Raw genomic sequence first — 24,788 nt, 5'->3', positions numbered from 1 at the left:
AGATCACTTCACTGCTGCGGCAGCACAGGGATTAACCAATGCATGAAGTCTTCTTTACCAACATTAAATACTCTGGCTTATCAAAGCGCCTGACATTCGCTTTTTTCAGGTCGAGCGGGCTGAAGTCGGAAACTGAAGTATCATCATGGACTGCCAGGCTGGTGTGTTCACCAATTCAGTCTACCACAGTCTCGTGATGGATATAGAGGTTCCTAACGCAAGATACACGGCCTGCCGTGAGGTGTCTGAGACTCTAATGCTTTAATGCTCTTTCAACCCCTCAGACTCTATCCAGACCACTCTGTCAATATGGTTGCTCTGATTATTTATTGGAGTCCTTGGTGGAATCTGAAAATCATGAAGGCTTGCCGAACCAAGGCAGACATTTCAGCCGGACATATGCAAAAGGCTGTTATTCTTTGCTCAAAAGGCTTGCTCAGGGCACATGATTATCGGACCCCATGACCTCTTGACCAACGGTGTGGGGAGAGGTCGTTGGTTGATAATGCGGCGCGCCCTCCCGAATGTAACGAGGCTTCGGGAGATTGGGTCTGCCAGCGCAAACTTCGTCAAATAATAATAATAATAAAAATAATGGCTGTTATTGATGGTTTATTATAATTATAACCAATCAAATGGCAAGATTCAATATCTTGGCATGATAAATTATAGCAGAGATTGTTCTACCATCCATTCTTCCTTCCTTACTTAGAGATAAAATACTCTCTGAATTTCTGACTCAGGTTATTTATGAATGTCTGTACAAATTGAAGGTGAAATATCTGAGGTCATTTATTCTCTCTTGTAAATCAGTTTTCCGGAAGCACCTCCTTTGTAGGATGGCAGTACCTGAAACAAAATAATCAATGTTATTTTCCCTCTATGAATGTGGATATCAACCACACCTCTTTAGTTCCTATGAAGTTTTTGTTTTATTCTGATCAATATCAGACATATTTTCTCATGATGAAGTTCAAAGTTACGTGCTTACAAAATCAATTTTTACGAGGTGAAGGGATAATGGAAAATATTGGGCTCAATGAATCCTGGTTGTATCTTAATGGTGTACACCTATTTTGTATACATTTGAGAAAGCTGACCAGACTATGTACATATATAAAAAGGAACGCTCAAATTCAAAGAATATTGATTGTGTACACTTTTGACGGATTGCATTTACCTCAAGTTCTGAGTTCTCTAATCTAATCGTTAACCCACCCTGGCTAATGAAGTGAAAAAAAGTGGGCTTGGGCCTGACAGTTTTCCAAAATTTCATTGTTCAAAACTGATCTAACTAATAATCGAACCTAGCCTACGGATTTGAACAGGAATGCAATGGCCTACGTCACATGAATGTACGCAATAGCATGGTCACGTATAGAAATATACTCTACCAGAGGAAGGATTCCTTAAATCATATTTAACAGATCGTCAACAACAAGTGAAGATTGATGATGAAATTTCAGATAGTCTAACCATTCAACGAGGTGTAACACAAGGTAGTATTCTTGGTCCTCTTTTATATACACTATATACTCCAAACTTTCATCATCATCTTTCCCATTGTAATTATCATTTATATGCCGATGATACTCAAGTGTATTTTTCTTTCAATATGGACGTAATTGAAAAAGCTAATGTTATAATTAATGCAGACCTGTCGCGAATCGTGACATTATCGGATTTTTTTTTAAATGAAGTTTTCGAAATCTTTCGCCATTTTATTCGGAAATGAAATTCAAAACATAAGAGCTACGAATAGATTACGAATCTGTTTCAATGATGATGTTATCAATTTCAGCGATCATGTGAAAAATCTTGGTTTACATCTGGACTCAAAATTGCGATTCGACAAACATGTTACTTCTAAACTGAAAACGGCATACGCAGCTCTGAAATTGTTTTATCCTCATCGAAATGAAATGAATTTAAAAACAAAAAAAATGTTATCTGACTCGATGGTTTTATCACATTTCAACCATTGTGATACAGTTTATGGTCCTTTTCTTTGGAAATCTGATGCCTTTCGTATCTAACAGGTATAAATTTCATGTCTACTTTTGATTTATAATCTCAAAAGAAGAGATAGGATTTCACATAAGCTTAAGGAAATGGGCTAGTTAATTATGTCTAATCGTCGTTTACTACATTCACATTGTTTTTTTTTAAACCTCAAAACTGATACCCCTGAATATCTGTGTAGGAGAGTTACATACAGGACAGATGTTTATAATCTCAACTTGAGGAGAAAGAATCTCATTGATATACCAATGCATAATAAATAAATATTTAAATCCTCCTTTTCTTATCAGATTACTATAATTTCCTCTTTACTGGATAGAATAGAAAAATGTTTCTATTCAATAGAAGATTTTATAAATGAATAATACATGTACTACATCTCTTGTAGGTTTACATGTGCATGATAATTTTGTATATATTTATTTTATTTTGATCTGTGCATCTCTGTGTATATGTATTTTAATTTTAATACTAAGGAAATAACGACGTTGTAATGTTTCATTTACAATGAATAAATTGATTGATTGATAGATTGATCGATTGATTGATATAGTTGGGTTTGTATTTTTATGCATATATACCAAGCATTGGTGCATATGTAGTTTGTCAATGTTAAGGATGTCTAGGTGTTCGTAAAGCTTATTAGTGGAGAAACGTTTATTTTTTCTGAAACCTATTTTAGTATACAGTTCTGAGCAGTTTTCAAATTTTGTAATGCATTATTATATGATCCTTCCCATATTACTATACAGTATCTAAATAATGCTTCAATTAAAGATGTATATATAAGTTTTAGGTTACGATTGTCTAAAATGTACCTAAGTATGTAAAATTTTCGAATTATTTGCCTAGCTTCATTGTTGTATAATTCATACATTCATACATAATTGGTATGCGCGTTACATTTGAGGTGTTGATCGACAATTACACCAAAATATTTTATTTCTCTGGTTTTTTAAATAGATGGACAGTTGTAATTCGGTTGAGTGCATGTTTTCTTATGAAGCATAATATAATTTCTGTTTGGTTGAGTGTCGACATTTGTAGAAAATGTTATAAATTTACTTTTAGACGTATTCAGAGACAACTTGCTGTGATTTAGCCATTGTGAAATTTTTATAAGATCCTTTTCAACTTTATTGAATAGATTATCCCAGTTATTATCAGTAAACAAAATTGACGTTTCATCAGCGTATGAAACAAGATGTCCTTGGAAATCTTTGATTTTTGCTATCGAGTTGATATAAACAAGAAAAAAAATTGGGCCTAGAACTGTTCCTTGCGGTACTCCTGTTGTTATTTCAAGTGGTGTGCTGCAAATGTGATCAATTTTTACTCTCTGATATCTGTGTTTCAAATAGTTCTCTAAAATGTTCAATGCTGGACCGCGAATGCCTGCCTCATTTAGTCTTTCTATTAATATTTCGTGACCTACCGTATCAAAAGCTTTTGCTAAGTCGAGAAATATACATAAACATTTCTCTGACTTATCTAAGCAGTCAACAATCCCTTTTGTAAAATCAATTTTCTCAAAAAATTCCATAAGTCTAGATTTCAAACACTTTTCAAAAATTATTGCTAAATTATTTATAACTGAAATAGGTCGATAGTTACTAGGATCTTTTCTATTTCCAGATTTGAAGACAGATGTTATATTACTTTCCTTCCATTGCTTTCGTATCACCCCTCTTGAAAAAGAAAGATTAATGATGTATGTCAGTGGTGAAATGATGTGCATATGTATTAATTTGATTGTATTCATGGCCGTAAGATGTATGTCAGATAGATGTAGACGTGAAATAATATGCTTCAGGTGATCATAATTGAACAGGTACCTCAGGTAGAGGTTTAGGTAATTTTTTGGAGGTAGTCTCAATTATGGTTACCTGTAGTATATGAATATTAATGTAAGAACAACTTGAAGTATTCAAATCACTTGAGAAAGCTACTGTGCTAGCAAAACATGTGATATATTTCAAATAAAATTTGTGCAGATCAAATCGTCAGGTGTAGTTTTTGAGATTCTTATTGTGTACGCAATCTAGACGTGTACCCAATCTAAATATAGGTACGAAAAGGAGAATATTCGTTTATTCCTTATCGGTATACCGATACGGTATACCAAGAATCTAACAAAATATACTTGATATGGTCTGACCACGTTATATTGAATAATACAAGAGGATTTTTTTTGTTTCTCTCAATGCACCTACCCTGAATTTGCTGCCTACTGAGCAATGGAGGTACCTATTGAGTACTGTTTTCATTATAAACTTTCTCCTGGTATGGTTGTAGCTTATATACCAAAATCAAAAATCAACGATATTGACCAGGAATTGCATAGTAGTGCAATTCTCCGAACTTGAAATCTCCTATCTAGTACTCACCACTTCAACTCCTTCGTCAGAAAAAGTAGATATTTTGGTGAAAAGCTCTCCTTTTTCTCCCTGCATTTTTTGGGTTAACACATTACCATCTAACGTCGCTAGAACCTATAAAAAAAGTGTCATAAAAAATAAGTGATAACTTACTCTAATCTAAGTTGAAATATTCAATATTGAAATTGTTTAATTTGAGGTAAGCTCAGGTTATTATTTGAATTTTATGTATATTAATATGATAATGCAAGGAAAGGTCATTTATTCATGCTATGGAAAATGATACTGGTTTGCTTATAGACTGATCGAGTTAGTGGTATATTATACTTCATGTTTATATGGAAGTAGCTGTTTCAGGAGGACTTTCTTTCAATTTGAGTCTGAAAGTTACTTCTTTGCATGATCTACACATCCATGTATAGAGTTACTTATTTTTAAATTGATTACTTCCTTCCTTTCTTTGGAAGATTCCCTCATCCTTTTTTTTCTTTGTATCAAGATGGAGTAGTAAAAAGCCAAAAACTTTCTGTTTCAAAAATTAATCACTTCTAAAAATATAACCCCTTCGATTCAAATAATGATAATATTGATAATATTAAGTAGATGAATTTGAAATTCATCATAAGAATTATTTTATATCAGTTAGGTTGGTTAGGATAATGAGAAAGAGAAAATAAGAAAGAATAAGTAATAAGTTATAGAGTAATAGAGGAGTGTGTATCAGTTGAGAATTCAATTTAGTGTATTGTTTTCGAGAATAAAACTTTCAATGTTTTGTTTGTAGTTCGCCATTTTTGTTATATGCTTAACTTTTAGAGGTAACATATTGTATAGTTTAGTTCCGAAATAGAATATAAATCTTCATGTATGACTCTTTCTGAATTTGGGTATTCTGATAGATAGATCCTCAACAGATAATGTATATTTTTTTTTGTAGTCCTGTTTGTTTTTGAACATCCACTGAAGGCATTGATAGAAATATAGACCCCTGATATTTAAGATCTCGGAATTTTTATATAGCTGATGTGTTGAGAATAACCTAGGTTTCTTCAATATAATTTTCTATAAAGTTTTCTGTGTTGTTTGAAGTCGTTTTATTATACATTCCACCCCAAGCAGTTATACAATATCTCAGGAGATTCCGCTAGAGATTTATATAATATAAAAATATTTCTTCTATCCAAGATATCTCGTAATTGAAAGAAGCATTTAATTAGCATTCTGAATCTTTTCACTATGTAATCAGAGTGGAGGTCCCATCTCAGATGCTGATCTATTATAATACCTAGATATTTTATATTCATCAACCTTTCTATCAATGGACAAAAGCAGTTTTGTGTTTCACACCCTTTTTGATGTATACTCAAATATTTTTTCCGGCTGATCATTTTGTTGTAATGAGAAAGTTAGAATAGCCGTGTCATCTGCATATGATATGAGGTGCCCTTTGAAGTTTTGTATCGTACTGAAACTGTTTATATAAATAAGAAACAGAATTGGTCCTAGTACTGTTCCTTGGGGACCTCCTATTTTGACTTCCATAGAACTACTGAATTGATTATCGATTTTTATTTTTTGTACTCTATTAGTTAAGTAGTCTTTTAGTAAAAGTAGAGTTGGTCCCCGTATACCGTATGTGTATAATTTATTCAGAAGCTTGCCATGTGCTATGGTATCGAAAGCTTTGGCAAGGTCCAGAAAAATCGTCAAACATTTTTAAGAGCTATCCAACGCCATTACGATATTTTCAATCATATCTAATACAGCACTTTCAGTATTAGAGTTTGCAATGAAATCAAACTGACTTTGTGATATTACATGATTTCCACAAAAGAAATTCATTAATCTTATTCAAAATATATTTCCACTACATATATCATCATTGGAATGGTTGAAGATTTTGACTAGCTACTGACCTTGAAATTACCCCAAGATTTCTTCTCTTCTTTTTCTTCCCCCAACACCAAATCAGATATGCTATCTCTATTACCATGGTGATCGTTGATCCAGAGTTTTTTGCCATCAAGTTTGATTTCTAGAAAATGTTCTCCTTCTGACATTTGCTTGATCCTTTCTTCTGGAACTCCTACAAATCAATACACGTTCAAAGATATACACGTGACTTTGTCTGCGTGGACAACAAAAGAAAATGTGCTGATAGTTGATTGAAAAAATCATAAAAATAGGGTGAATATCACGAAGGTGAAAAATTATGAGTTGAAGAATATTATTCATAGAAGACCTAATCGGTATGTAAAAAAATATATCTTTTCAATTTCAACAAGTTTCTTATGGCTGGGATTCAATCAAATGAGTGAATGAATGTTATTCACGTACTGTGATCGATAGCATGGGTGGATTCAACTCATTCTATGATAGAATTAGTCGTAAGTTTATGAACGAATTGAGTATTTTTTCTTATAATGTGACCCTTATTTGCTACTGCCGATAAGACAAGTGTCTTGCGGCGAAACATTGGATGTCTAGCAGTAAGGATGACAGTGTTCGATTGAAGTGAACTTTTACTTCTTTCATTGATTATATTGTGTGAGAACCCTGTGAGTGATATCTGATTCGATTCTAGACGAATGTAAGGAATACAAACGGAATAGAGACAAATGTTTCCGTATTATTTCGCGTTCATATTCTAAAAGTTTGGGTTTCGAAAATATTTTTCTTTCGTGTAATTCAATTTTTATATGAAAATAGCTGTTTCGAGAGGACTTTTCCAGTTTGTGTCTGAAAGTTGCTTCTTTGCATGATCTACACATGTTTGTATTGAGTTGATTTGTTGAATTGATTGCTTTCTTCATTTCTTTGTAATATATCCACATTTTTCGTATCACGTTGGAGAAGTAGAAAGCCAAAACCTTCCTTTTCCAATAAATTTTGCTATACAGCGGCCATTATTTAGTTGAAAATAGGCAAGTTACGTTTGTGATAATCTACAGAGTAGCTTCTTCAAACAACATTTTTTGTGAAGGAGTCAATATTTTTTTATATTGTTTTTTTTAGTGAAAGATGAATCAGTAGAGGATCTGCTGGAGTGTAGTAAAGTTACTGCGTAATATAAACTACTGGAAAGTCCAATTAGTCGTATTAATTGTTATCAAATTCATAAAATTTGGCTACAAATTGAAAGAATCAATCAAAAAAATTAAATATTGATACTGAGCTTTCTTAAGCGGTTAACGTTTAGAAAAACAACCCTTTTTCGTTCTCAAAACCTTTATTCACTATGAAAATATCGCCTCAAAGTGTGCTGTTTCTAATTTCTTTTGACACACGTCAACAACAGTTCGACGTAAAAATGTTATTACTGAAATAAATCACTTTCAATACTTTCAATGGGTTATTTGTTTCTATTCTCTCCAGTTCAGTTAAGGTCATCGGATGAAGCAGAAGAATGACTTACCTTCTTTTTTTAAATGTTCAACAAACTGATTGGCATCCTTTATCACATATTTTCCTGCAATTTGGACCATTTTGAAACTACCGACTTAGTTTTTTGTCGAATAATTAACAAAACTCGCTTGATTATGGAATATCTGATGAATATTTAAGGTGCATTTATATATACCTAAAACGATGAGGTCTTTTCAAATACCTGTTATCAATTCAATTGAAATTTGTGTGTGCTCTACAAATAAAGTATATAAGCAGGATTTTGTAATAATTCCGAAACTGTTTGGATTGTGATGATGAGAATGCAGATTTCGATCACACTGACATCAGATTTTCATCCTATGTAACCCGAGAGGATTTCAATCTCGCATTCCATTGATGTATGTAACATTAAAGAATCTTTAAAAAAAAGTAAATTTTCATTTTTCTCAAAAACAATTCATTGATGCATCAATTCCTATTTCAATTTTTTCTAAGTAGTCCCCAGCAAATATAATACACTTGTGTCAGCGTTTTTCACAAAACTAGAAGCAGTTCTGATATGCACTGTATCTGTAGAGTAGGGAGGGTGAGTGTAGGTCCACAGTACTTAGGCTACATGTGACCCATTGTACATCCTCCCGAGGAGTTGTCCTAGGTCATCGTCCATCCTGTCCTTTCCAGGAAGCTGGACATGTCATTAGGAGATATCTCCTTTATATCGGCAGGTGTAGGCCAAGACTCGCCGAACACACATTCTCTTTGGTAACCTTGGAGTGTCTCACGGCGGCCTCCGCGAAGGTTTCGGAAGTTGCAGCGACATTACTGTCATTGCGCGGCTTCTTCAACCTTCTTTGGATTCCCTCTGTGGAGGTACACAAGTGAGGGAGCTCTCCTGCAGGGGCTTCATTCAAGGCAGAGCTCTTGGCGCCCGCCGCAGGAAGTGCCCTAGCTGTTGGAGGTGTAGTGAAGGAGGAGGAGGGTGCACTTATAGTTGCTGCCACTCCTGCCTCTTTTGCTCTCTTCCTCCTTTTGGCCTCGACGCCGCAAATGTGCTTACGCTTTGGCCTTTGTATTACATCACGAGGTGATCTGCTTTGTCCAGCCTCATTTCGAGCAGTAGATTGGGGTAGACATTTCTGTTCATCCCCAGCTACCTTACATTGAGGTGGGCACTTCGGTCCAGCCTTGGGATTGGTTTTTGTTTTTGTTGTTTCTGTTTTTGTGTTTGTTTTATTCATGTGTGTTTCATCGAGAAGCAAGGGAAGAGTTGGTCACCTCTGGCAGAGCCCCGCATTACTAGAGATACGCTGAATACAATGAGGTTTCGCCCCGTTCCCCAAGAGGATTGTTCGTAACCGCATATCACCCTACGGCCATTCAGCTGTCGGCAAGATTCCTTATACCTTAGCTTGGGAAGGCTGGTCCACGGTGGCATGTTTCGCAAAGGCTTTTGAGGAGTTTTAGTTCCCCTCACCCTATGTATTTCTGCCACTGACCAGGAGTCCGGCGACCCCATTTATAAGGCCACATTGGCTTCCCGGAAAGGTCCCCACTCCCCTATCCGCCACCTGGGGACGCGCCCGATATATGGCCCAACCCACGGGCTGATATGCACGTTTTGGAATATATTTGAGTTCTTGGTACGATTTGGTTTTTATCTCTTCAATGGTCGCTAAACGCTGGAAACAGGAAAACATGAGAACGAGAAACAGAAAACAGTCGCGTGTGGCCAAATCAGGTGAATACGTTGGCTAACTCATGATTACGATGTTGTTTTTGTCCGAAAAAATTATGAAAAAGCAACGACGAGCGAGCAGTGGCATTATCGTAATGCCAAAGTCATGAATTGTGTTTCCACAAAACCGGACATTTTCTTCGTACTGCTTTTAGCGAGCGGCACATGACTTCGAGATAATACTCCTTATTGATCACATGACCATATGGCAAAAACTCCTGGTGCATTTCGCCACGGTGATTGAAGGAAAGAGAGAGCAAAACCTTGACATGTGATCGAACTTGGCGTGCTTTTTTCGGACTTGGCTCTCCTGGGTTCTTCAATTGGGACGACTGGTATTTGGTTTCGATGTCATAATCATATACCCATACCAGTTATGATCCTTTTTATCGAACCTGGATCGCCATTGACATAATTGAACAATTCCTGAGTGATGCTCATGCGACGGTTTCTTTGGGTAAAATTCAGCAATTTTGGAACAAACTTGGGTGCCACACGCTTCTTGCCTAAAATTTTCAAAAATATTGCATGGCATGAGCCAACCGATATGCCGACATCCTCAGCAACTTCTTTGATAGTGATTCGGCGATTCTCCGTAAAAATTTTCTTCACTTCCTCAACATTTCCATTGTCCATAGCGAGCCTCTCCATTCACATCTTCTCGAGTAAGTGAGTAAATGTATTCAATTCAGTAATAAGACAAAATACATAGTCGTCTCTGACAAAAGGATAAAAAAATAAAATAAAATAAAACTAAAAATAAAATAAAATAAATGAATAACGATACATGAAATGTAGAGATTATACAATTCTAATGAGACTTACGGCTACCTGAGCAAGCTTGTGTTGAAGCCAGCAAACTAAATAGTATATCTTTTCCTGTATAACCAAACATAGTGAACATAGTATAGAAAGGAAGAGATAGTAAGAAGAAGATAGAGGACGAGAAAGAGAGAGAGAAAGATTTGTCTGTGATGCGCTCTGAAAGACACCTCTAATAATAGATATTTCTCATTCAAGTATCAGAAGAAGCATATCATAATTATTGGGAACAAATTTTTTCAACTCTATTTTGAATTTGAGTTAGTTTCTCATACGTTTCAAAGATTCAGGTAGAGTGTTGTAAAGTTTGGGTCCCAGATAGGTTATAAATTTTTGATTATGCGTGAGTCTGCATCGTGAAACATTCATGGTCTTAACTGAACTGTTACGAGTGTTGAAAGCATGCTGTACAAATTTGATTAAAGAATTAGCAGTCCATAATAAACTCTGAAAAATGTAAGTTTTTCTAACACCGAATATCCCAGTTTCATCATACAATGACGGAGTACAATACCTCCGATCTTTCTCCATCATGATTCCTAATAATGAATTTTGAATCACTTTTGAGTTAATTAGCGATGTCTTGGAGGTACCACTCCATACTATTATACAGTAACATTCGGTGACACTTTCAGACATTTTTCTGTCACAAGATTCCATGCAAATTATTTCATCCATCGTTTTCAATGGCAAAAAATCGTTGCTTTCGCCAACCGAATTTACGCAGCCCGCGAAATTTGAATAGACCTTGCATATGACAAAAAATAATCGATTTAGGCTTTCTTTGAAGGCCGTCATTCCAGGAAAGAAGGGTTTTTTGCCAACAGTTTATACAGTGTTATCACGAAAATGTGCACCATATGGGACTTTTCAATGAATAGATATTATTGAAATTTGACTTCATAGTTACATTCTGCTTCAAAACTGACTGGATATGCGTCCCACTTCGGATATGAGGATAATGCCATATGTGAATGAATGAAATTTCATATCAATACTCTTCCATATGTTACATAAATATTACTGGAGTTTTTTCCCAACACCAAATCGTTATTTTTAACACCCCGACACGTGTTTCGATCACCAAGTGATCATCTTCAAAGAAGAAGATTAAAACTAGAAACTGATGCGAGCTAACCCTATTTATGCTATAAACGTAACCCATACAGGTAAACCATCCAGGCTTACAAACCATACAGGTATACCAACCTAAATAATTAATTTTACAATTTTGCCTTATCTATTATTTTGCAATATATGTTTATATAAAACAATTTTCAGCTATATAAAAATTAATTTCACAATATTGCCTATCCAAATTTATTTTTGCAATGTGCCCTTATGTAGTAATCAGTAAACCCAACAACATTATTTTATTTTATTCTAACAAGCTATATAGTATGCTCTTTGGTATAGGTCCGTCATCGTTATTCATAATATTATTGTGTTCACTTATCTTTACACTTTCATAGGCATCTAGTTGCCTGTTGTTATTAACTTGTCTAACTTATCTCAACGAACTGAAGTGTATGGAATGGTTTTGTTGCAAAATATGATGGGCGACTGCTGATTTTTCAGGTCTTCCATATTTTAAGTGTGCTATGTGTTCCTTATATCTCACTTTGATAGATCTTTTCGTCTGTCCATGATATTTTGCATCGCAGTCCTTACATTCAATTTCGTAAATTCCAGACTTTTCCGAATTCTCGACTTTATCTTTTGGACTTTCCAAAAGGCTCTGTAGTGTATGACTTGTTTTAAAAACGACCTTCATACCTAGTTCTTCGAAAATCTTTCCAAAGTTCCTCGTGTATTGGTGGTATGAAACTGAGATGTATTCATCTTGGTTTTTGTCTTTCAGGAAGTCGAGATTTTGTTCGTTCTTAACCTAAACTTCTTTTTCTTCATTATGTCATCTACAATACCCCTCGATAAACCGTAAGTGGCTGCTATTTCCTGTATTGTACGTCTTTCTTTTGTGAACCTGTCATGTGTTAGAGGGAAAGTCAAAAGACGATGCACTAAAAAATTCAACCCAGCACGTTTGTGCTGTCCACAGTGATGTGAACTGTCAGGAATTTACCTGTACGTGCTTGTTTTTTCCAAATATATCATATTCTAACCCTCCATATTGACTCCTCATTACCAAAACGTCAAGAAATGATCAAGAAATGTTGATGTTTATAGTACAAGTTGGATAGTAAAAAACTATTTTCATATAATTCAATGGTTTTATGGACGTAATTGTTTAAAAAGGACTTTGTTCCTCTTTTTGAATCAATCTCAGCCAGGTTTTAATACTTTGAGCTTCAGAACAGTTGTATTTTTGAAAACGTAAGAAATCAAAGCGATGTAATTTCGAAAGTATTTTATTGTGAAAAATATAGAACACCTCCTCAATTTCCATAATTTAAAGACTCCATAAATAATTGATTCGAACAAGAAATCTGAAACTCCAATGATCAAAATACTTTCTCCCATGATGGGAGGTTGATTCGAACTTTTCTTTCCCAGATCTTCTTGGTCCTACCCAGATCTATCATAAATCTAGAGGAACAATTCCTTTAGGTCATTCTCAACTACCTGAAGTGTAGGTTAATGGACTGCAGGAATTGTGCAGGAAATACTTCAGTGAATATTCCTGCACTGACACATGTTGGATATAATCCAACGCCCTTCATGGTGTTAGCTAGGGGAGTAGTCGTTTTCTGATACTTGTCAGTCTATCAACCTACAGTGAAGCGAGTCGAGATTGACCTGAACGAATTGTTCCTTCAGATGATTTGATTTATAGCCAGTCTTCACTATATGTGACAAATTTTCATCTCGATTGGATGATGAAATGAACACGATGATTTTAGAAGAAGCAATGGTGCGTGTCAAACTTTTTCGAAAAAAGTTTTTCCCTCTAATCCGTCGGGACTTTTGAGTGTGACTTCCACACCGTCCTTTACGAAGGAGTAATTTCTGGTTCTTATGACTCCTTTCTCATCTCTGGATTCTATTATCAGCACGTTTTTGTCCAGTTTTGGAAGACTCTGAAAAGAAAGAAATTATAAATTCTTAATGGCTTGGTTCCACTTTATTTGAGTGAAGAATGCATAATCTCATTGAGCAAAACAAGAGAGTAGTCTATACAGTATTGGCTAAAAGAAGCGTAGCAAGATATTTCGATCAAGCAAACTCAACTCCACAGATTTGACGCCAGTTATTCGACCTCAAGGTCTTTCCAACTCATAAGAAGCAATTCAAGATGTTTTTCATCGAATGATTGAAAATACAACATCGTATTGGTCTAAGTTTCAAATCATCATGTACCTATAGGTTAGATAAGATATTGTTCTATGGCAAATTTCACTATTGAGCCATTATATTTTCGAATTTCAAATAAACGATGAACTGTTTTCAGTTATCAATCTGATGATGGGTAGATTAGATTGCTTGAATATAGCGCACCGTATCGTTATGATGTACCGATGACTATTGTGAAAAATGAGCTCAAATGTAAACTTGTATTTCATCGAAAATATCACCTTTCTAATGAATAAAACATTAGTCCATCGGTTTTGAATTCCCGTTCGCCGCAATTTCTGAAAAAAAATCAATCAAACTTGTGTATCTAATCTAATCAAGAATCTGGAGTCGGGTTTGGCGCTTCGGTTTACTGATACGGCCAGTTAGAGGTCTTCTCAGGTACCACTACATTTTTTTCGTATACAAAACAATTTTCTCATATTTCATGAATATTCATCATCACTAACGATAATAAAATTTCTTTCAACATATAGCCAGAAATTTCCAAGAGAGATTTTGAGCTAATGTTTGGTTTGGTGTGTTAGACACCAAGATTATAGGTCTCTACTTTTTTGAGACATCTCTGGTGAAAAAAATATATTTGGAATCCTTTTCGGAAACTACAGTTGAGTTGTTAGAAGATTTGCCTTTGAATATTCTGAGAAAATATCAGTATTCACAACATTATACAGCTTTGCCACATTGAACAACTATTCGCAGAGATGCTAGTTAGAAAATAATGGTCCTATTAAATGGCCACCATATTAACCTGACCTGATCCTTCTGGACTTTCCATTATGAGATTTCAAAATGTATCTTTCGTTTCGTTCAGAACTTTTTTCTGTATTAAATCACGGGTAATTGAAAATATTCCAATACCTAAATATTTCATCTGTAGTACGAAATTCCGCTAACACTTATAATTCTCCAAATCCATTTTTTATTTTGACTTTCTTTTGAAAAACCTATCAAGGAGGTTACATAGAGCGCCATCTGCCCGCGAATAGATCGAGCAATAATAATGTCAATAATTCTGTCTCTAGGTTGGGAGTTACAAGCAAGCAAACATACATACATACAGGTGAAGTTAATATAAAGCGTGTAAAAACAGCCTGTTGAGTATAGCCAACATTACATATAAAATGAGCAATCATCACCGGAACAATCACCTGCAAGCTGGGAGAAAATTCTCAATTGCATAGAATAACAAATATGAAAAAGTGATTTTGCCTGCGTCTACTTCTAATCTACAAAATTTGTTTCGACATTTATTGCTGCAACGAAAAAATTGTAAAAATTGTAAAAGATCTCGGAATGAATAAAAAAAATAATTCAAGCTTCCAAAATTGATGGTTCAGTAAATTTTTGCTAATGTGGTGAAGGCTGAAGACTGTAAAGATGTCGGTATACAATTTGTTTTCTCTTATCTTTATCAGATATTATTATTAGAGATAGAGAAGGACTACTTCAGGCTTGTTAGCTCGTATTCGACCACCCCAAATCCTGACTCTTTTGGGTTCAAAGTTTCCACAAGAGAAATTGAAAGAACTGCAATTCAGATCTGAGGAGTCAACTGAGGTATTCGAAATTGATCCCTGAATAGTATACTTTCATCTCACCTTCAAGACCAAACCTGGCCAGTGATCTTCCACTTGTTGTCCAACAACATATTGCATGGTATGTGTTCCTTCGTCAAACGTTTTTGTTATAGTATATTTCTCACCTTCAATGTCAATTTTTAGAGAGAGTGGAGGTTTGTATGCTTTGATTTTATCAGCTGGAACACCTTCAAATATGAAATTAACTATTTAATACCATTTTCATGTTGTGAGGAAATGTAAAATGTTTCAATTCTTCAGTAAGCAAATATTACCTTTCTTCATCAGGAAGTCCGGAAAATTATCTCTGACATATTGATATTTTCCAGGAGTTGGAACCATATTTCAATTGTTATCTATGACCAGTTCACTGAACGACTCGCTTCAAGATGAATATAACAAATTTTCCAATCCTTTATATACTTCAATCAATATCGAATATATCATTTCGATGAACTAGATTTTGCGTCAAAACTTTTATCAACAATCACCTTTTTTTCGTTGGAATTCTGCCATTAAATTGAGTTGAAACCTACATTATGTCTGTCAGATAAGAGCACTTCAAAATATACGTACAATGTGAATCGCAATAATTAATATTAATCAGTCAATCAATTCTTTGTTGATGTTGACACAGAACAAGATGTTGGTACGACTAATAATTAAAATACCATTCATACATATAAACAGAAGATATAGTCCATAACTCAAAGTGGAGTTCACACAAAAGAGAGGAATATATTTGACTATTATATCGGAAAAACATACATGTTTCGATCACAGCTGTGATCACCTTCAGTGTAACAGAAGCATGAACAAATTAACGGTAAGCAAAGACAAAGGTATCAAAATAAGACCATGTCTCAAGGTGAGGACATCCCCTACGAAAGAGGCTCCCCAAGACGTCCATTGGTCGAGATCTATCGCCGAATGAGATTCTTCTGCCTTCCACTGCAGCTTTTACTGTAAAGCAACTAGATGTACTTGTGATCCAACACTAGACATCACCATTTCGACCTGCAAGAGTATCATCAGTGGTGCGATGTTAAATACTCATATGTCATAAAAAAAGCCTAGGCGCCGTTACTGTGAGTTTCTCAAGAGTACAAGAGTGAAACTTTGTACTCTGGAGAGATGAAGTCATTGTCTCTGAAGTGTTTGGAAATTAATAACGCATAAGTCGTCTTTTTCTTGAATTAACTTAAGAAAATCTCGAAGAAGATATTTTATAAAAAACAAAATAAATCTTTTTCTCTCAGTATACATTATAATTGAATAACATCTGCTTGAGTACTGACTCATAAGACAATCGAAACAGTAAACAGCAATAGTCAAAAAATATTCCAAATACACCAACACCAATTCATCAAACCGAATTCAGTAAAAAAATATACAATATTTTCAAGAATAAGCTAAAGAATTTTTTGATATTTCCATAGCTCTAGAAAAAACACTATTGCTTCTGAGAAATGCATCAATCCTTGACATGTTTCTGCACGTGAAGACGTATCAAGGATTTACTAGAGGCAATTGAAGTCACAAAGCAAGGTGAATTAATCAGTTCCGACCTGAAAAGGCTTCACATCAACGTTTCTGTCGAAGAAATACTCCAAATTTTACAGAGAAAGCTATCTGAAGACGATAGCAAACTTACCTATAGAAGTAATCATGGAGTTACTAGGATGATGTGTACGAAACTGTTATAGCCAACATATACATGGAGAAATTTGAAATTCTGGTCATTGAAGGGGTCCACGAGAAGCCCAAGTCTGGTTGAGATACGTTGACGGCACCTTCATAATATGGAACCATGGGAATCACATGGGAATCACATCAACAACGTAAGACCTTCTATCACCTTCACAATGGAGAAGGGAGTTCAAAAAGAATTGCCATTCTCAGACGTATCGGTGAAGAGGACCCACACTAAATGGGAAACATCTTCATACCGAAAACCCACTCACACGGGACAATATCTGATTCACGAATCCAATCACCATCAATCTCTCAAGGAATCATCAAGACTCTAGTTGACTGTGCTTTCGGGCTATGGAATACGAAGGAAGGTCTCGAGGAGGAACTAAGCTTCATCAAAAAGGATCTTCAACGAAATGGTTTCTCCAAAATGATGGTAGAACAGACTTAGGATGGAAGACATAACATAAACGACAAGAGCTCCGCAAGAAAGAAAAGCCCTCACAATCAGTTCTTGCCCTTTCCTATATCAGAGGATTATCAGAAAGGATAAGAAGAATTGGGTCTAAACACAACATCAGAACCTGCTTCAGATCCGGAAACACCATCCACGGCACCCTCACGAAAACTTGACCACCAAACGCGGACTGCGTTTCCAAGAATGGCATTTACCAGATACCCTGTGACTGCGGCCAATCATACATCGGAAAAACTGATAGACAATTGAAAGTTCACATTGCCGAGCACAAAAAACACAAAGCGAGGAGAAACCAGCAAATCGGGAATTGCAGAGCATGTTTGGACCCATTAAGTGGTCCTGAGTTGAGATCTTCCACACAGAAGAACACTGGTTTAGGAGAAATTTCAAACGAGCTGCATACATGTTGTCCAACGACGCATTCAGTCGAGCTAGCATAGAGATACGCAACATATGGAAACCTATATTACAGCGGAAAACGGTCAACTCGCGCCAAACGTTCATCTCCCGCTGAACCAGTGAAGCGGAGAGAGGAAAGAGGAAATGATTAGAAGCACTAGAATGACCTTATAGAAGTCGTAAATAATCCATGTATTATCGGAATACTCATAGTCAGGAATATCAGGTACTGTTGCTCTTCTAGACCGCTTCTTTCTTGGGGTGGAAAATTTCACCTCGTTATTTGCAGACATTGATTACTCCCTTCAACCACTCTGTCAGTGGTTTTGTCAGTGATACAAAACAAAAATTTTTGTTGAAATAGTTATTCAACCTTCGTCTTCCCACGTCGGTAAAATTACGTGAAGTCCCATGTGGGGTCCATTTGTACCCCAGAGAAACAAATTGGTGTATTTGATTTTTACTATAAGAAAATTAATTAATATCTTGAATTTACACAATTTCATTACAATAAAAAGTATATCGAACATGAATATAATGTTTGTCATTAAATTAAACAAAATAAAAATAAAGAATACATTCTTGGACCAAAAACTAGGCTGAAATTTTTTGACATTGGATGCAAATAACTTTCTTGACATAATGTTCAGCACATTGCCTTGATTTACGATCTTTATTTCGACAAGATAAATAGCAACGTCCACTTGAAGGTCTTTCATAGGCTGCTTCTAATTGCATCTTCACCGGCGCCAACTCTGGTACGACATCTTACATGTACTGCTTCAATGTCTTACTTAATCGTACTGCCTCATTATATCGCCTGATAATATTTTCTTTTACTAAAGCTTCTCTTAGATCTAGTAAAAAGTAACGTCTAGCGTCTTTTCCTCTAGTTGTTCACAGGTACTTGATATCCCAAAAGATGTAAGTGTTGAGGCCAGAAATATTCAATATTTGGCCATACTGCCATTGGCCAACGGTTGCATATTATTCTTCGAGTATTGAGTATTGTTTTACCATCTTATCTGTAGTATCTACTGCACCTTTTGTATTACATAATGCAGTATAATATATGGCTTGTTTTATCAGCAACAGCATCACCATGATGTTCAGTTGATAGTAAATAACCGATTTGCCCTTATTGGGAACATAAGAAACCATAGTATTTTGTAAAAGCAAACATGCTGAAATTTACGGGCTTGAACGATTTCGGTAGCACCTCGTTAGGAATACATGCTTTATTTTTTTGCGAAGTACCACAAATTTTTGCAATACCCCAAACGACACAAAATAAAATTAGCCAAACAGGACGGGCGCTAATTTTAAAATTATAACAAAAAATATGTATCTGGGGTACAGCTATACCCCACCCGGGAAGACAAAGGTTAACATTTTCAAAAAAATTTCAACATTAAAACTTATTTCACTTGCCTGACTCTCGATGACTGGTTTTTTGTTGGGCTATGACATTTTTTCAGTATTGAAAATAAGTTTGTGCGATAAGGGCGGGCTCGCCATCACGTTTGGCGCTTGCTGTACCTAATTTGCTATACCTAATGAACCAACTGTTTTTTTTCAGAGAATTATTATTTTTGCTTTTAAAAATACTTCAACATTCGTGAAAATGCGCGTATACATGATTGGCAAGATTTTATTGTTGCAGAAAAACAATCTTATCTACAAGAGTGATTATTAGATTATTCAAAAGTCTCATTACAAGCAGGATCAAATGATTATGAGAATGTAATCTCATTGTTATATGACAACAACGTTCAATTGATTTCAAATTTCATTGTTTTCAAAAATATTTGGACATAATTTGTATGTGTGATTGCTGGTACCTCAAAAATTGGCATTAAAGTCAGGAAATAATCATTTGTGCTACGAAAAAAAGGATATCAGTCTCAGATTGAATGTACAATATCTAGAGAACAAATAATAGATGATTTGCCATATCATTTGATCGTATCAAAGAGGCACCATTTCTTTTGCTGTTCACAAGAAATATGGATTTGATTTTCGGCGATTCGAATTCAATGTGAATCACCACTTTCTCACAGGCAACTCTCTAAAAGCGCCCCAAGGATTTTTCTGTAGTGCTTAAAAAAAGCGATTTATTTCCAACAGGAGTACCCAGTTACAGAAAATGATATTATTACAGAGTATATATGAAATAAATATTAAAAATAATGGAATATAGAAATGTATAAAAGTAAATGCTGAAACAAAGAATATATAAAATATTCGTATCCGTAGAATTTCAAAAGAGGAATGAAAAATTGAGTATATAACACAACAAGTTACAAATCATGCAATGTAGCAGTACTGACATGAATGTTATTTATATTATTATCAAAAGTGATTGTGGATACATGAAACCAAGACGTTCAGAGAATCGAAATGAATATCGCAGTGTTCACAGATTTTATTGGAGCTACTGCACATAAAATTCAATGGTGATCGTAGCATAACATTTGTGCGTGATGCTTCGCAATAGAATTTCAGATTGTGTCGACCTTCACTTCTTGGTACTAAGAAATTGATCTCGAGTAAAGGAACTGTACTGTCAATATTGTTGTTAAGTAATTCATGCAGGAATTTTATACCAAGGATAACTCTTCTATTTCTCAAAGATGTCATGTCAAATCGTTAACAAAATGTTATGATTGATGCCTCTCGTGGGGTATTGTCCATCAACTTTCAGACATTAGTATTTCAGGAACTTCCTCTGCAAGCTCTCAATTGATGTTTTTTGGTAGTCGTGAACTGGATTCCATAACACAGAGCCATACTTTAACTTAGATCTGGCATACTCAAAATATGTCAATTTCAAGATGGCATTAATTTTGAAGTTTTTGCTATTTCTATAAATGAATCCTATTCAAATCAGCAGTCATATTCCTTATATGCGTTGTAAATGTTAATTTAGTGTCGTATGTTATACCAAGATCTTTTATCTCATGTACGCGGTTGATTGTAGTATTGTTGATTGAATAATAGTACATTATAGTTCACTTTTCGTTGTAAATGATATTATTTTACATTTGGATACGTTCAGTTGTAGACGATTATTAGTACACCAAAGTTTGATTACATCTAATTCATGTTGTACACGTTGTCAGTCAGTAATGTCGTCGATATTATAATATAGTTTCAGGTCGTCTGCAAATAGTAGGCTAGGAATATTCAAAGAGTTTGCCAAGTCATTAATAAAAATTAAAAATGGAAGAGGTCCAAGATTAGAACCTTGTGGTACCCCAGATGTAACAACGTACTGAGCCGATTTGAACGATTCATATACGACGAATTGTTTTCTGTTAACTATAGTCCGTTCATAATTTGTTGATAGCTCACTGCAAGTTTGACCCTCATTAGAGAACTGAAATACAGAGAGGACAGCTAATATGATATAATAACAAAAACCAAACTAAAACTGGCAGTTTGAGATGTTTTCGACTAACCCACCTTGTATCTGAAGAAATACAATACAGCTATAAAACTTTTAATCCGATTATGTAGGTATTTTGAGTGGAAATGAGTGACCAGTGTCGTAGAGTATATGATTAAAACATTAGTTACTTTAAATAAATAAATATATTAATATTCCTAAACTGTAGGTACTGTGAACTGTATTTTTATTTTAAAAAAATTTCTTTATTTTATTCAAAAATAATAAGTTACTTGCAATTTGTAAAAGATACATTTATTTAATTAATACCTATTTTTAAATGATATAAACTACGATTACTTACAAAACTATTCAAATTCAAAATAAACAGGATCATCTTAGGAATCAAAGTCGTCTTGCAGGTTAATAATTAGCGGTTGTGTCTCTACAGTCGCATCAATTATATTGTCAAGATCCCACATTTTTTGTTCTTCCTCTATTGCATGTCTTACTGCATCTCGCCAATTTTGTTCTGTAATATGTTGTAAAGACTCATATAATAATTCACGTACAGCTTGTATTTTATATGACGTATTTTTTCTAGCCACATAGCTTTTCATTTGTGCCCAAATGAGTTCAATTGGATTTAATTCGCAGTGGTAGGGTGGAAGTCTAAGGACTGTGATGTTTCGTCTTTCCGTCATTTTGTCAACTACGTATTTCTTGAACTTAGATTTGTGTTGCCGGGCAATTTTTAAAAGTTCTGCTTTAACCATTCCATCTTCGTAAGGCAGGGACTTATTCCGCAGCCAGTCAATGATATCCTGTTTCTTCTACGCAGTCGTTGGAAGTCTTTCAACTAGACGGTAATGATAAGGTGCATTATCTAATACTATAATTGAGTTTGGTGGTATATGTTCAATCATCTGCTCAAAATACTCTTCGAAAACATCAGCTGTCATCTCCTCGTGATAGTCTTTTGTGCTTCCAACAAACCATGCTTAGCAAATCCTTTTTCACTGCCAATGTGAGAAACTATTAATCTACTGCCTTTACCAGAGGGTAGGGAAATACCAGTAGACCAACCTTCCATAAAGGCTTGCCTGGAGCTTGATATATTTTTATCTGTCCAAATTTTTGTGAGAGTATGACCTGCGTTTACCCACGTTTCGTCCTGATAGTAAATTGGCCTTCCTTCAGCCCGAAATTTTCGTATAGATATTAGATACTTTCTCCTCCAACATATTATCTCTTCCCGGTCAATCAAAAGTGATTTTCGGTCTGATTTCTCCCACCGGAAATTTAATTCTTTTAAAACTTGCCACAATTTGGTTCGTCCGACATGAGGCGAATCCGGGTCGTCTCTAACTTCTTGTAAAATTTTGTTTAAGTTGGGTATTTCTTTTTTGTAAAAAAATTCGTGAATTTTCCTTCGAATACCATTTTTGGCAAATTCATCAATTTCAATAGGTTTTCTCCCCCTCTTTAAGAATTCGTTTGTATTTGGGTTAGCTATACCTTTTTTTTTCTTTCTGATAGGAACCTATATATTGTTGACTCCCCTACGCCCGTCATGTTGGCACAACTCTTGATTATGTTCTGAACAGTGTTTGTGGGATTCTGAGAAACCAGAGCATCGTGAACGTTCAAAACAATAGTCTTCTCTCTTGGTGAATAGACAGACTTACTGACTGTACGTAACAGTACCGGTATAAAACTTGATGATGTTGATGATGATGACGAAGCCATCGCAAGCAATCAAACAAAACAAGCAGGAACGAAAGGTACGTATATGTTTGTAGGAATATGAAAAAAAGTTACTCACGCACTGCACAAAATTCGCAAAATAAATATTAGAGACGTTAATTACTGCCGTAGACGCCGAAACACCAACGAGCCGTAAATTAAATGCGATTAAAAAATGTACTAAACCAAAAATTATTTTCGTTCGTAACAACTTCACCCTTTCAAGGCAAGTTTCGAATATAAACTGAAGCTTTATATTTAATGAATAAATACCTCAGGAACCTCCGCCTATGATTTTACGAGTTTTACGACCGTTTTATGACTTGGGCCCTCATTTTGTGCTATCGACAAATTATGAACGGACTATAGATATGATTCAATTAGATTGAGCAATTGGTTAGAGAGACCGAATTTTGTCAATTTGCTGAGAAGAACATAATGATCTATTTGATCGAACACTTTTTGAAAGTCTAAATAAACAACAACGACTTGTTTGTGCTTGTTCAGCTACGTACAGAGATATTGATTCACACATGCAAGACTTGTCATACATGATCTTTGTTGTACGAAACCATGCTGAGTAGGAGAAATAAATTTTTGAATACGGGAGTACATAACATTTTGCACACATATTTAGAAGAGTTTAGAAAAGTTACATAAAATTGAAATTGCCCGGTAGTTTGTGATATCGCTACAGTCGTCTTTTTTTAATATCGGACAAATTCGAGCCGTTTTCCACTACTCAGGGAAGGCACAAGTTGATAAAATTAAATTAAATATGCCTATTAGAGGTATATAGAGAGAACGTGGATGCAGTCCTTTATTATAAGACTAGGAACATTGTCAACGCCTGCGGTAATTTAATTTCTTAATTTTTGAAGCAGCAGCAATATCGATTTCAGAGAAGGCAGGGATATTTATTGTATCTAAATCAGAATCATGAGAATTTTCACGAAGCATATTCTCGTCCGAAACCAAGGGTACACTTCTGAAGTACTTGGCGAATCCATTGACAACATCCTCAGGCTTATCAAATACCTCATCACCAAGTTCCATTATACCCGGTATACGCGAATGACATTTTTTACTGTGTATGAAAGACCTATGTTTTGTCCTTAAAAACACGTATGGCTACTCATTCTTACTTCTGAATGAAAACAGAAGAAAGGTTGGTAGGGTAACAGAATCCATTTTTCCTCAAAAAAATCGTTCTTTTCTTTGCCAACGTTTCAAATTCAATTAAATTCTTCTTCAGAGCTCGAAAATCAGTGTTCGAGAACTGAAGAAGAATATAATTGCATTCGAAACGTTGGCCAGAAAACAATTGTTTTTTTAAAGGAAAATTGAACCTGTTACCCAAACAACCGTTCTTCAGAAAAATTATTGGATCACTGAACTAGTTAACTGATTATTATTTATATTTTATGAGTTGAAAATGGAGCAAAGTCCTCGAGTCATATTTCATTTTTTTGAATCCCTTCCCCTTCGAATTTGTTTTCATATTTTAGATAATATGCAATACTTATCGCAAAATTTGCCAAAAACAAAACCCATTTTATTATTTTCCACTTACGAGTTTGTAACTTTGGATTTTTTTGTGAAACTTTTTGAATGGTTTCAAAATACCTTTCCAAATAGAATGCCACCTCAATAATAATTTTCGGTGGAAGTGGACGGAAATTTGTTGAGCAGGAACTTGTTCTTCAGACTACATAGATATTCAGTGATGATGATGAGATTAGTGTTATTTTCTCACTTTTCTCATATTTCGTTGATTATATAAATAAATTAGCATAACTCGCACAAAATATCAATGACATAATTCGCCAAACAACTTACCCATTTA

The 24,788-nt window shown here is 34.9% G+C and overlaps 2 protein-coding genes across 2 annotated transcripts; both read right to left on the bottom strand.

Annotated features, from left to right (window-relative positions):
- Positions 1-599: 599 nt before the first annotated feature.
- On the bottom strand, positions 600-7,976 carry LOC111517658 (uncharacterized). The gene is made up of 4 exons (XM_023173865.2): positions 7,816-7,976; positions 6,317-6,486; positions 4,410-4,514; positions 600-849 (listed from the first exon to the last, which is right to left on the bottom strand). The coding sequence occupies exons 1-4, from the start codon at positions 7,883-7,885 to the stop codon at positions 793-795; spliced, it is 402 nt and encodes a 133-aa protein (XP_023029633.2). The 5' UTR covers positions 7,886-7,976; the 3' UTR covers positions 600-792.
- Positions 7,977-12,697: 4,721 nt separating this feature from the next.
- LOC111517657 (uncharacterized) lies at positions 12,698-15,669 on the bottom strand. The gene is made up of 3 exons (XM_023173864.2): positions 15,512-15,669; positions 15,258-15,424; positions 12,698-13,382 (listed from the first exon to the last, which is right to left on the bottom strand). The coding sequence occupies exons 1-3, from the start codon at positions 15,576-15,578 to the stop codon at positions 13,224-13,226; spliced, it is 393 nt and encodes a 130-aa protein (XP_023029632.1). The 5' UTR covers positions 15,579-15,669; the 3' UTR covers positions 12,698-13,223.
- Between the last annotated feature and the right edge of the window lie 9,119 nt (positions 15,670-24,788).

The sequence above is a fragment of the Leptinotarsa decemlineata genome, unplaced genomic scaffold (assembly GCF_025532065.1).
Source record: "Leptinotarsa decemlineata unplaced genomic scaffold, Ldec_3_MD MMD2_tig00026361_RagTag_RagTag, whole genome shotgun sequence".
Taxonomy (NCBI): Eukaryota; Metazoa; Arthropoda; class Insecta; order Coleoptera; family Chrysomelidae; genus Leptinotarsa; species Leptinotarsa decemlineata.
The sequence above is the reverse complement of the archived record's forward strand: the minus strand, read 5'-3'. Positions and strand labels throughout refer to the sequence as shown.

What these genes read in the sequence shown, in the direction of transcription:
- LOC111517657 (XM_023173864.2), bottom strand. Translation starts at nt 15,578, where the DNA reads ATGGTTCCAACTCCTGGAAAATATCAATATGTCAGAGATAATTTTCCG. An exon ending in GGACTTCCTGATGAAGAAAG is followed by an intron (nt 15,425 to 15,511) that starts GTAATATTTGCT and finishes TCATATTTGAAG; the next exon opens with GTGTTCCAGCTGATAAAATC. An exon ending in GGCCAGGTTTGGTCTTGAAG is followed by an intron (nt 13,383 to 15,257) that starts GTGAGATGAAAG and finishes CTTTCTTTTCAG; the next exon opens with AGTCTTCCAAAACTGGACAA.
- LOC111517658 (XM_023173865.2), bottom strand. Translation starts at nt 7,885, where the DNA reads ATGGTCCAAATTGCAGGAAAATATGTGATAAAGGATGCCAATCAGTTT. An exon ending in AATCTTGGGGTAATTTCAAG is followed by an intron (nt 4,515 to 6,316) that starts GTCAGTAGCTAG and finishes CTTTTTTTATAG; the next exon opens with GTTCTAGCGACGTTAGATGG. An exon ending in CTGACGAAGGAGTTGAAGTG is followed by an intron (nt 850 to 4,409) that starts GTGAGTACTAGA and finishes ATTTTGTTTCAG; the next exon opens with GTACTGCCATCCTACAAAGG.